Here is a 13,755-nt window from a genome sequence, read left to right as displayed (position 1 = left end):
GATAAGGTACGAAATCGTAATAAGAACTTTTTTGGCCGACAAGCGGACACCGGAAATGTCAACAAAACAACAAATGTCAAAAAATTGTGTTTTGGGAAGTTTGAAATTTCTAGTGAACTATTCAAATAATCCTAATAAAAATACCATGTAAGGATAAGTTTTAAATAATATTAATAAAAATCATTAAAATAACAAAATGGAAAGTGGTGTCACTCAAGAATGTACGCAATCTCTTGCCGGAGTTCCAAATGTTGTAAACACAGAGTCTGTAGAAAATTTTCAAAAATTTATTTACGAATTGTTTGAGAAAAACGGTATACTCAATGATTTACGAGCTTACCTACGCGGTCATATTGTCAACGTACTAAGAAGCGCACAAACAGGTAAGAATCACAAATAAATTGTAATGAAATTATTGTTTTTGTTTCTTGTTGACGAGTTCGTCAGTCGTCCGTCGCCGGCTCCACTCCGTTCCAGCCAGGCTTCCTGTTTCAGAGGCGGGAAACTTGATATAGTTACCATTTACTTTTATTAATTTCGTTCATTCTTTCGCAATATTCTGTTTTCTTTTTTATTCTTGTTCTATTTTTTTGTACTTGGTCCTCGTTAAGTTTCATATATTTTTATTAATTTTTTTTAGGTGATCCGCCCGTGTGCCAGAAGAACTTTAGACAGCGATTAGAGCTCACTTTTCAAGCACTCAATATTCTGATTGCTGAATACTTATTGCGCTTGGTAATTACTATACATAAACCTTTCATTTTATTGCTTATATTTCTATTTAATTTAAGTGTAACATCAAAATGACTGACATTATGTGCCTCAGTGAACATTGGTGAAGTCTTGTTCTAGAACATAAGTTATAGTCAGTGGCAGATCCAAAGCTGCAGTTCGGTGGCAGCTTATAAGATATTTTGGAGCTAAAGATGTTTCTAACCTGGGAGTTATTAAGATATTATCAATGATCATAATACATTTAGACCACAATAACTACCATTTTAGATGTCTATTTCATAGGATCAAATTCACAAAACACTCTGAAGCAGACTGTATTAAGTCAGTACCATTATGTAGTTTCAGTACTTTATGAAGTTACGAAATCATGAATACTTTTTCAGGAGTTCAGCTACAGTTTATCAGTGTTTGTGTCAGAGATACCCCTGGCTAATATGGTATTTGGTTTCGCTAAGTCCTTGATGGAGAAAACCTATGAGGATAAAGCTGAGTTCCGCTTCAAAGACAATGATGTGTGGTCTATACTTAATTATTTGGGTAAGATACATTTATGTTGCTTGTTATTTTAAATCTAAAACAGACCAGTATACTGAAAATTTATACTTTATATAACTTTGTGTTGTACAAATCTTTTTCATTATGTAGAGTAGTTTTTCATTAGTAGAGTATCTAGTATTGTAGTTGTCACTGTAAGATTGGATATTATATGAGCCAAATTGTAGACATAATTAACAATGATTCCTTAATACAACAATAGCATTCCTATATTTTAATTGAGTTGAACTGCCCCTTGAACATCACTGTAAATGAAGTTCTGCTATTATTGTATGGCTCCTGCAAGGATTATGCAGTTACGGATTTTTTGTAATATATTGTTTGTTCCAGGTATTCAATGCGACTCAGTGCATGCATCCAAAATAATACAAATGTACAGTCAAGATCAACAGTCTTCACTACTGCTGTGCATATTGAAGTGTGTGCCTCTGTATCAGAAGGAAACTGTTGATGCTGACAATGGTAAGTCATATGAAATCTCGGGGAAAGGATGGGGACAGAGTGGTCTTTGTTGAAGACCTTGGTCATCATCCAAACTACATAGAATATATTACTATGTTTATTTGATGAAGAAGTAAAACTCTCTACTAGACTAGATAATTAGATACTGATTGTCTATATGTGAATTAAATTAGGGCCTCTAGTCTCCTTTCAATTGCATGTATGGTAGTTGGATATTTCGTAATTAGTTGATAAGTGTACATTGGTATGGAGACTTCGTATGAGTTAGTCTTACATTCGATCACAAATAATGAATTCATCAACCTATATAAATTTGTTATTTTGTTGTGCTGTATCCACTAAACATTGAGACTGTTTTAAGTTTTATATTGTTATCACAGCAGTGTCATCAGAAGAAAACCTCTCAATAAGTGCTGGGAGCTCCGATACAATCGAGAACAGGGAGGGTAAGAGTCATCAAAACCCGTGCGGCATCGACAAGTGCAAGCACCTCGCCTTCTGCAAGACCTGCCAGCGACGCATGGCCAAGCTCAAAGAAAAATATAACAAGAAAAAGAAAGGATTGTATAAGGTAACTTGTTATAGTTTCAAATTAAGTTAGTTTATAGAACTAGATGTAGTACTAAGAAGGTATGTTGTGTGATGTGTTCTTATGGAGTTTATCAAACATAGATAAAATGGACGTAAAATGCAGTCCTGGATTAAATACAATTGGGCTCCCCCATACATGTTTGTGGCATGCACCACTCGGACGATAATAAGATCAGGCTTTACCGTTATTAGTATTGGGTAGAAAAGTTAAGCTTATTGTCATGATTGTTAGAAGAACCAGTAGGTATAATAATATTTTTATAGGAGAAAAGCTGGACATTGGTTCTTATGACATGTTTGGTTTACATTTACAAGAAAGCACTTGTTGACTATTGATTGACCATGCTTTGTCCCTGTTACCATAGCAACTATAAAACAAACAAACACCACAAACAGCTGTAGGCATTGGAGCATAAACTAAGCAGGTGGTTCTTATAAGTAGAATAATCGTATACTATTTTGAATATGGTTTTATTTCAGAACTTTACATCTAACTCTAATACAAATAATACATTTAATGTGGAGAATTTGATGAAGAATATTGGTGTTTTGGAACGCAGTCTCATTGACGAGGTCCTTTACTTATTTCTCATTTAGAATAGTTTGCAGTGTGTGGTTTTATTTCTCACCTCAATGCTTTGTATTTTAAGTTCTTAGCAACATTTTATTGTGGTGTTTTGCGAGAATTAGTCGTCTGTAAATTAATTGATGTTTTAAGTGTTAATTATTTGTATATTAAATGTGTAATGTACAAGATGCTTTACAGTTATCAGCATTCGCGAAATAAGTTGAGGTCGATTTCATTGTTGACGTGAATTGTTGTTTGAAAATCATTCGCAAAACCACAGAAAATAGATTCGTACTTAAATTAGTCAGAGGTTCATTTTTTAATTATCCTTGATTATAGTTTGCCATGTATCAAACGCGAGTATTATCATCGTAAACTGAAGAATTTAGTTCAAGCGTTGTCTATACGGACGTTAACGTGCACGTATACGTTTAGTGTACGTATTAGCTTCAGTAATGTGTGTGGTTTTCAGATGTTTCAGCAATTAAAGTCGGTGTACGAGACTGAAGTAGAGATGGTGAAAGTGGAAGAAGAGAAGCGAGTGAAGCGGTCTATGGCGAGTCACGCGTTGCAGTTGCAGAAACAACGAGATGAGGTATCTATACTAATATTATAAAGCTGAAGAGTTTGTTTCTTTGTTTGTATGTTTGTTCGTTTGTTTGTTTGTTTGTTTGTTTGTTTGAACGCGCTAATCTCAGGAACTACTGGTCCGATTTAAAAAAAATCTTTCAGTGTTTGATAGCCCATTTATTGAGGAAGGCTATAGGCTATATATCATTACGCTACGACCAGTAGGAGCAGAGTACCAGTGAAAAATGTTACAAAGTCGGGGAAAATTATGACTCTCTTATGTGACGCAAGCGAAGTTGCGCGGGTCAGCTAGTGATTGATAAAATATTGAAGATGAATTGACTGAAAACTTGTTTACTTGTTCTTGTTTACTTGTTTAAAAAAGACAACTACTGCACTAAGAATTGCTCTTGTGTCGCGGGGACTTTTACAAACATACAAACAACGGACACAAAGCACAACCAAACCCAAAACAATTATTTGTGTATCGCACAAATAATTGCTCCGTGTGGGAATCGAACCACGACCTCCCGACGCAGTGGTATCGGCGTGGGCCACCTAACTCAATAATAGTATTTTGGAATCAATAAAATTAAAATTGAATTGTTGAAAAACAAAACACCCACAGTAATGTACCGTTCATTGGTACTGAATAAAGTAAACCCTTATAGTATTCCAAGACAATTTAGCAAAACTACTGAATGAAATCACTGCAGAAAATCAGATCATTTTTTTATTATTAATCTTAGATTTTTCTTATTTATAGTCAGGTTTTTGTTTGGACGTTGACTTTTGGGACAGTCTGTATATGTTTCGTCAATTTGATTCTATATTAACTCCCAATTCCTTTTCTATCGAAGGCCATATGCTTAGGCATTTGTGTTAAATGATTTATTTGTTGTTAGTTGGAGGAGTCTTTCAAGGCCCGCTCCCTAGCTCTGGAGCGTGGCGTGGCGCAGAAGAAGCAGTTCCTGTGGGGTTTAGCGAGCGCGCTGCGCGACCAGCACCTGCACCTCACGCGGGCCATGCGGGACGTGCGCGCTGAGACTGACCGACTCACTGCTAAGGTAACGATACACTCTGGCAGGGTAATTATATACTTTGCCTAGGTAACAATACACTCTGCCAATATGTCATTACATCTCAGCAGTCTCTTGGTAACAATAGTCTGCTGAGATATTGATATATCCAACGCTAAGCCATTGTGGAGAGCCATTGCGAAGATTTCAACCAACCATTTTTGGATGACTCAAGGCAAGATATCCCCCAGCATTGTTTTTTAATGATGCTTAAGGATTTCGGATCTTTGAAATGGTACACTTAATTATTAAAAAAAAGTAAATGTTTCCTTTATTTTCTATTTATATAGCTTAGATACGGTTTATCTTAGGTAGTTCCTTTATAATAATAATGTGTTGTATTTAAAACTATTATTTAACTTGCTTCACAGGAAGACAGTCTAAAAAGTCAACTAGCAGAAGCGGAAGAAGTATTAAAGAAACGCGGCGAAGAGATGCGCTCGCAGATCTCACAGGAACTAGTCATACTCGAAGGACACCTCGCTTCTATGAAGAAAGAGAGAGAAAACATCAACAAGGAGAGAAACGAACTCGAAAGTATGAAAAAAACTGAAAACTCTTCAACAAAAGTACTTAAGATACAGAATATGGACAGTGAAGAACTACATTCTCATTACGACTTATTACGAAATGAGTTGGCTTTGTTAAAGAAGTACTTAGAGTCGTCTAAAATGACTCCCAAGTGTGTGATAGAGAGGGGGACTATTACTGAATTGAGTAATGTGACGTCACGATTCCAAGCCGCGCTGAATAACAGTCCCAATGTGGAGAAGTCTAAGGAAGACTTCGATGATAGGTTGAAGAATCAGGTCGTTAATGATTTTAAGAAGAAGAATGTTAATTTTTGTCCAGTAAGTATACAATTTGATGCATCTCTCTCTCTCTTCCTGGCTATTCGTCCCATATGGTTGTGGGGTCAGCCTTCCTTACACCTTTCCTCCACTTCGCCCTATCCTTGACGTTTATACAATTTGATGCATCAATTAATTTAAATTAGAAGGCATTGTAATGAACTACAGCAAAAAATAAAGTTTAGCATCCAGACAGTTGTGATACCTAGTACCTACACTTATTTTTTTATCGTGAAAAGATAAAATAATTTAATTTCATTTGTAAGGTCTGACATACGTGTCGCAAATGGTTAACAATACGATTGTTTTTTACTATCATGACTGCTAACCATTTGCGATTTAATATAACACATTTATATTTTCTATACACTCGAAACTCGATAAGTCTCGAAGACGTTACAGATTTCGTACGCAAAAGCTACAATATTATAAATGTGATACAATATTATAATGTTCCGTGCCTCGGAGAGCACGTAAAGCCGTCGGTCCTGCGCCTGACCTCTCACTGGTCGTGTCGGTTGTCCGTCCCACCATACTATGAGAGTGATGGAATAGAGAGTGTACCTGTGTATTGTGCACACACTTGGACACTATAAAAAAAGTCCTGCACAGATGGCCAGTTTCAATGTAACTGACCGCCGTAGCCGTATATCGGCTAGGAGGACATTATTATAAATGTATTTCCAGTCGAACCTAGACGAGATATACCGCGAACAGTCGCGGTCCCGCAGTCGTTCATCGTCGAGCGAGGCGGGCGACAACGCGCGACCGCTGTGTGAGCACGCGCGGGAACTTGTCGACACGCTCCGAGATGAGAACGCCAGGCTCAAGGCCATGGCGAGACAGGTATGTAGCATTTATAATTTACATTCTTAGAAAAGCGTAAATCCAGCGTGATGGACATAAGCCTAAGTTCTAATCCACTTTCTCGTTTGGAAGGAGCACTTGCCCTACGGTGGGACAATCACGGTAATGAAGATATTATACAAATGAGTTTTGTTAATTTTTAGGTATTTATTATGTGCTTAGGTTAGATCTTTAAATTATGTCGTTTCAATAATTTTAGGTGTGGCCGCTTTTGGCATTAGATCTTAGTTATTTCTCGAGGGTTATCTTAGGGGAAGATAAAAGTCAGCATTGATTTTTGACAAAAAACATCAGCTAGCAAAACAGTTTGAATAACTTTGACTCCAAAACAACAATTTACTATGCAAAATGAAGAAAGTATTTAATTATTTTAAAGTAAATATGATTGTTAATTATTTGTAGCAGGAGTCCCAGCAGCTGTGTGTGGGCGGGTGCGTGTGCCAGTCGCGGCCACACACGGCCCCCGCACACGTGGCCGCGCGCTCCTCGGCCGCAGTGGCCACGCACACCACCTTCCACCCGCAGTACTTCCTGCACAGGTAACTATATCACTACTTATCACATTACTACTTTACCAATAATTACAGACGTGAAACGTTGTAAAGATGAAAAAACGGACTGAACTTCACTGGAAATACAATGAGACTTTCCATGTAGACAAAAAAAAACAGGCAGGCAAAAAGGTAAAAGAAAATAAAATGCATAATATAATAAATGGTACTTCTGCGTTTTGAATAGCACGTAATGCTGTTAGTTCTAATCTCACGCAATTCTATTTATAATGAGAGAATTGATTAAAAAAATAATTTAATTACTCACATATATAAAACCATCTTTTTCCGTCAGGATAGATAAAGTGTGTAGAGACCAAACAATTTACTATGAAACTTGTCGAAATTTGTTGACAGCATGAACACAAGCGTGTCGGCCAACACAGTAAGTGTGGGATGGCGGAAGGGTGCGGGCGAGGAGCTCAGCATGTTCAGTGACGCACAGCCTCGCATCCTGGTGCCCGGCGACAGTATACCGTTCGTCGGAGTGCTCCGGGACAGGGAGCGACATCCCACTAGCAGGAGGTAAACATGTATTTCACGGTGGAGGAAAATATCGTGATGCAACCTTCCATGTCTGAGAGTGCTTTAGAACAATTCTGGATGGTATGAAAAGTTCCCAACCCTCACTTGGCCAGTGTTGTGGACTCAAGGCTTAACTCATTTCGAGGAGACCCTTGCCCAGCAGTAGACTTATACAGTATAAATGACAAGGAAGTTGTTGAATGTAGTATTTGACCTATTCAATTCACGATTAATAAATTTAGCTATGTAGGATTGTGGAATTGCGAGATACAAATACAAATAACCTATTTTTTTTCTGACATCCGATAGGTACTTAAAAACTTGAAATCTGAAATAAAACAAGAAAGTGTAGGTACTTAGAAAGGAATAATAATTTGATTTTATTTAAATGTGCTGTTGCAGACAACTGTTGAGCCAGTGGCGTGCCCTACGTGGTCGCACGTTCCCGCACGCAGGAGTCAGCAAACGAACACCGTCTCCACATAGAGAGAAACCTGGTACTATTAACAATATTATTGTGATTTGTTACTTTTGTCTAAACTAATCCAATGGTAGATTATTGAAATGACTGTAAAAAGGATCAGATATTGATATCTGTATAAGAAACTTCAAATTGATAAGTTGTATATTTGCGAAGTCGTGCCCTTGTCTCGTTTTTTAAACGACTTCAAAAAAGGGAGAGGTTCTCAATTCGACTGTATGTTTATTTTTCTGTTTGTTACCTCATATTTTTTTACTGGGTGGACCAATTTTAATGATTCTTGTTCGATTTAAAAAGCAATATGAAAAATAAGGTCAATGCGCTCTAAAAGGCGGATTATAATTCTAGAGATGTAACAGTTGTTGTTAATTATTTTCAGGCAGCAGTGGTCAGACCGCAGTAACTACCGTTCAACAAGCGTCTTGTTCATCACAACCTACCACTTGCACTCATGCTGTTCGGTAAGAGATTCAAATATTATTTGTATAATATTATTTATACCCAGGCTTTTGCTTGCTTGATTTGTTAATTAATAACCATGTCTGTTGCAATGTAATTTGATAATAATGATAGGTTCCTAATATACCGTGAAGATAAGCTGGCGAAGTCGCGGACATAAGCTAGTGATAATATTTTTCCGTCGTTTTTCAAAACATAGGTTGTGATTAAGTTATTAAAGTGTAATTAAGAGTCACATGATAAGGTTGATTATTATTATAATATATGACTTTTTGTGATTTCAGTGACAAAAGTAAACATCGTTCAAAACCAGCGACTTTGGAGATAAACAAAAAAAGAGAGAAAAGTCCCAAATCCGTATTGAGAGAGGCTAAAGAGAAGCTACGCAAGTATGTTATTATACAATCTCACTGACATAACTTAATCTGTTGAACTTTTTCAATTACACAAAGAATCCTAATAAATGCGTAACTTCGGATGTTTTGATGCTTGGAAGATGTTTTTTAGTCAATCACGCCAAAAGTACTGGACGAATTTTGATTAAATTTAGTACACAAATACTTTATAAATTGTATTTTGTAACACATAGGATATTTTTTTCCCACAAGGATAAAGTCGCAGATCATGCTTTATGCGTAAATGTATGCACAAACGTCTGAAACTGTTTCTCATTTCAGTATAAAAGACACATCAATAGCAGCCCGCGAGAAGAGCCCCACGTCAGTGCTACGTGAAGCGAAGCTGCGTCTCCGCAAGCTGGAGATAGAGGCTGAAGCTGTGGAGAAGTCGTACTTGGACTTTAGGCGCAAACAGTCCCAGTTACGACTCGAGAGAAACAACACGGTTTTACATAAAGATGATACTGTCACTAATGTAGTTAGTGTGGGTGAGTGTTTTAAATTGTTGCAATATTTTTATGTACTTTGTTATTCTATTTGGTTTTACTGTACAGCTGATCTACTATTTTAAAAGTAAACGTATTTAAATACACTAATCGTCATGCCATAAATAAATTGAGATTTTTTCATGTGAAAGTAAGGAAATCTAAGAAAATCAAGCAATAGGATCATTTACTTTTCAGTTTCCCTTAGAGTAACTTATATTCTTGCTTGAAGATTTTTTTTAACCGTTTTGAGTGTTCATTTCTAGATTATTTCCTCTTTTTTCTTTTCATTGGCAGTTTGTTCCGGTTATATCATTGTACTTTACATAATAGATAACAAACCTTTTCACTGTCACCAAAATTAATATTTAAGGTGTATAATTTCTAACAAGGATTTGATAATGAGTCACTTTTCAGATAACAAACTGAAAAACAGCAGTCAATCACTACAAAAACTAGAAAACACTAGAAGCGAATTAGAAGCGCCTTTGACAGACTATGAGAAATATATACGAAACGACTTCGACAAGTACCTACGAGAGTACCAAACTAAGTTCGACTTGGGAGAAACGCACTTTAAGAACAAAACCACTGTGGATAACGTTAAACCAATACCTGAAGTGTACTCTCAAGTGAAAGAATACAATGTAGAAACGAACGATAATTATCTAGAAACTCCATTAATTGAGTTTAGAAAACTGTATTATTCGAACAGGGAAATCGTCGACGATGACTCGGCATCACCGAAACAATTAGAAATTAAAACAAGCGAACGTGAAATAACTAAGTTCGAAGATTCCACGCCAGGATCACCGAGACTAAAAAGACATCATCACAGCAAAACCTCCGAACTGGAAATACTAAAACAGAATATTACTAAAATGTACAATTTATCTGATGAAAATGTCGAGCCTGCATTAGCTAAAGTACTTTCCCCGACATTGACTAAAGACGATTCCAGTGTTGAAGAACAAAACCTGCTTAAAGTTGAAGTTGAGAGTGTGCAAGAAGTAAAAGTGGACGAACAGGACCTAGTGCTTGTTATACAGAATAGTACGGCTACTAGAGAAGTAATACTATCAAGGAACAATAGCCCTATCAATATATCTGCTCAAATGACTATGATCGTGAGCCCTAAAGACAATGGACCTAAAGGAATAGAGAACTCAGATATTGAGGTGAGATTGACGCCCGTTGAGCGAAGCAAGAGAAGTTCTTCCCCAGAACAGGAAGCCCATTTGACCAGAAATGATGTTCTCGACGCAATATTCCACGCAGACACTGATGACCAAAAATCAAGTACCGTTATTCCGCTAGAAATGTCTAAAGATGTTCTAGAACATTCCGTCAGTGACTTCGAGAAGAAAGAATGCTATACAGACGATTTCTCCGGCGATGTAGATAATTACAATAGTCGTTCTGAAATGGAGAACTCACCGCTGTCCTTAGTGAAAACATCTGAAGATGATAACTTTTGGGATTAATAAGTTTATTATGTATCAGTTAACGCTGGATAGAATATTTATTTAGTTCCGTTATCATTTTATTTAATTTGAAGGTGATGAAATTTTTGTTTAAAATAATTAATATATATGTTTTACGCTCTATCTTTGCTGCCAAAGTTTTTCAATGTGATAAACAGAGTAAGAAATAAAATGCACTTGTACAGAACCATTCATAATATATTTGTCTACCGTCTATGTGAATTAAAACATATATCATATAAAACATACTTTTTATTTTACAATTTCTCGTTTCAAATATAAAAGTACAAACATTCGTTAATATCAACAACTCACAGCTTTTGGCATACAGAGTTTCGCAACCTATCTATACGTATAATATAAATGCTAAACCATGAAACAACATTATTGTCGTACAACACAGGACAAATATTGAAAATAATTAGAACAATTAACATTTAAAATACATAAATGACATCAAATAAGCCAAATTATTACATTTGGGGACACTACAACTTAATTTATATATCTCCTGTTTGCGACTATTAGAATCTCTTTTAGAAATACATAGAGTGAGTAACAAAATATTGTACGTGTAATATAATAAAGTCTAATGTATCTACTCTGTCGAATAATATGAGATTTCAGCTGCCAACAGAACCTTTACACATTGAATATATTATCTTTCTAGTTAATAGAAAGTAAGATGTTAAACTCAACAATAAAGAGTTCATTTGAGAGCTATATTTAATTATTACTTTTAAATATGAGAATATTTCGTCCCTAACATCAAAATATAGGCTCAGCCACTGCCCTGCAATGTAAGGAGCACTTTAAAGTCTTTCATTTGTGTGAAATCCATAGGCTATGTAGGATGTTAAATATTATAAACATCACAAAAGTGTATCCACCATTTTTCTGTTTAAAAGCGCTTGGACCGTGTCATCTTATTATTTAAGTTCAAAACGCCCTCAATACTTTTTAATAGTATAGAAATATCACCTTTTTAAACATTCCGTGAGAGAAAATGTGTATAGATTTAAAATCTTTTAGCTAATCAATCGACTATTAACTAAAGTACTACGCCAATCTATAACGCGAATCATACAAATTATATAAACATATTCCAATTGAAAATCTAATAATAAAACTAAAACATTCAATTACTATCAATATCGAATTATATTCAATAATAAAATTATACTAATTTATAATCAGAGTCAAAAAGAGCTGTGAATATTGGACAATGTCACCATATTTTTACAAATAAAATGTCAAGTTGCAAGCGTATTTAGCTGATATATTTTTGTTTTAGATTTTAACTTTGAACAAAAAATATAATATTTTAAATAGATCATAAACTATTATATCTTGGATATTTTCTGCTTCTGAATAATTATTTATTTATTATGTCAAAAATGTCTTACTATTTAACTAAATGTATGTCCAACAATCACGCTCGTTAGTGTTAAGTGTTTAGGCAGTAATGTGATGTGTGAGTGTGCGAGGATTGGAACTGGATGGCTGATCAGAAGCCGAAGCTCACATTGTGGTTGACGCTCTTGGAAGCCAGCGCGGAGCGGGGAGAGTTGGGACCTGTCACACGCAACCACGTCGACACCTGGGAATAAAATTCTTATATTAGTATTTAACTCAAAGACCATTTCTTTTGCTTGCGGCGTTGTGATAATAGGCGGTGTCGACACAAACTCAACTTGTTTTAGTTAGTGATAGATGCAATCCAATAATAACAGTGCGAATATTAATTGTTAAGTCTTATTTTCCTAGTAGTTGCCTTTCATCACACGGGCATTTCACTCAGTCCATAGCGAAAGTTAATATAATATCTGTTATGCTTCACGGTTAAAGTGCAAAACCTATTTTCATAGGCACATGTTGATATGATAATATTTCATGCTTTAGTATTTGTGCGGAACCGCGTGGGTAACATAGTGTTCAATTGAATGCGAAGTACATGGAATCAACGGTTTTTAAATGATGGTTACCTGTAGCGGAACTCCCCGGTCATCTCTAGAATCTTTATTAGGCGTGGAGCACCGCGCCGCGAGCCGTGCCGCCGGGCTGTAGGGCGCGGGGCTGCACGTGGCCGCGCACGGGCTGGAGGTCACGCTCGTGTTCGCGCACCAGAACCCGCTGATCGTTGACGTTGTGTCGTCCACCGCTGGCGTCTGTACTGGCTGCCAGCTGATGGGAGATAAATGCGGTTTAGTTTGGTACATTTTAGGTGATATAAATATATTTAGATGACAAAGAAATGTACCTATTCTAAAGGATGAAATTCTAATATCAAAATTAACCCCTGTTAAGTCAACGTCGTATTATACGGACTTCGTTATTTTCAATTTAGCGATAGTTCAGTCGTAGGACCTATATCGTCAATACTCATCGGTATTTGATTTTTAATTTTAGGAAATATTACTTAATAGCGACACGACCTGGCTTTGCATGGGTGTACTTTTTTTTTGTATCAAAATAGGATGCCGATATGATTCAATGATAATGTAAGCATTCAAATGGTAAAACAATTTATATCAACGATATAGTACTTTTTGAGCTAATTCGTTAAAAACATACAAATCTTTTCTCTTTTTAATATTAATATAGAGTATAGGCATAAAAATACATTACACATAATATATGTTACAGCAAAAGGTGTTTGTTTCAATACCTGTCTCTTTGTTGTGGAGTGTAGAGCGCAATGCTGTGCCGCCAGCGGTACACGTTGGGATAACTCTCGGGTGAGATACTCTGGTCCCGCAGTGCGTCGAACACTAGTCGATCCATCTTTGTTGGCTCCTCACTGTTGTTAAAGAAACAATTCGTTTCAGTCAAATCATTTACTTTGCACTAGTATGAGAAGTGTTGGTGCCAAAATTACTGTGGTATTTCTCGGAGTAAGTTTGTTCGATATAAAATTTCGATATAAAATTAATCACATAAAACACATTTATTGGCCGTAGTGATAATGATTAATATATTTTAAAACTAGCTGACCGTTGCGCATAATAAATAGTGCTAGTTTGGACTCCGGGTTTTCAACTATCATCACACAAAAATTTAAGAAAATTGATGCAGTAGTTTTGCCTTTGAAGTG

At 36.1% G+C, this 13,755-nt stretch overlaps 2 protein-coding genes across 5 annotated transcripts in view; one reads left to right on the top strand and one right to left on the bottom strand.

Moving 5' to 3' along the window:
• The first annotated feature begins 8 nt into the window (after nt 1-8).
• Nucleotides 9-10,745, top strand: LOC142980410 (uncharacterized). 3 transcript variants are annotated; one of them, XM_076125764.1, is made up of 17 exons: nt 9-383; nt 641-735; nt 1,119-1,272; nt 1,621-1,752; nt 2,133-2,323; nt 2,824-2,916; nt 3,384-3,506; nt 4,387-4,548; nt 4,932-5,411; nt 6,099-6,257; nt 6,684-6,817; nt 7,187-7,354; nt 7,757-7,851; nt 8,215-8,296; nt 8,579-8,683; nt 8,972-9,180; nt 9,595-10,745. In XM_076125764.1, the coding sequence occupies exons 1-17, from the start codon at nt 197-199 to the stop codon at nt 10,659-10,661; spliced, it is 3,636 nt and encodes a 1,211-aa protein (XP_075981879.1). In that variant the 5' UTR covers nt 9-196; the 3' UTR covers nt 10,662-10,745. The 3 variants fall into 3 exon arrangements, with proteins under 3 accessions (XP_075981879.1, XP_075981878.1, XP_075981880.1); XM_076125763.1 differs by having other exon boundaries at nt 12-383; nt 6,681-6,817; XM_076125765.1 differs by lacking the exon at nt 2,824-2,916 and having other exon boundaries at nt 15-383; nt 6,681-6,817.
• A 153-nt stretch (nt 10,746-10,898) lies between these two features.
• Nucleotides 10,899-13,755, bottom strand: part of Ankle2 (ankyrin repeat and LEM domain-containing protein 2) — a 33,040-nt gene continuing 30,183 nt past the window's right edge. For both annotated transcript variants that reach the window (XM_076125766.1, XM_076125767.1), the window contains exons 12-14: nt 13,330-13,461; nt 12,647-12,845; nt 10,899-12,261 (exon numbers count right to left, since the gene is read on the bottom strand). In XM_076125766.1, the coding sequence (XP_075981881.1) occupies nt 12,169-12,261; nt 12,647-12,845; nt 13,330-13,461 (424 nt within the window). In that variant the 3' untranslated portion in view covers nt 10,899-12,168. The remainder of the gene's footprint in view (nt 12,262-12,646; nt 12,846-13,329; nt 13,462-13,755) is intronic.

This window comes from Anticarsia gemmatalis, chromosome 18 (genome assembly GCF_050436995.1).
Source record: "Anticarsia gemmatalis isolate Benzon Research Colony breed Stoneville strain chromosome 18, ilAntGemm2 primary, whole genome shotgun sequence".
Taxonomy (NCBI): Eukaryota; Metazoa; Arthropoda; class Insecta; order Lepidoptera; family Erebidae; genus Anticarsia; species Anticarsia gemmatalis.
This window is presented reverse-complemented; position numbering and strand designations above follow the sequence as displayed.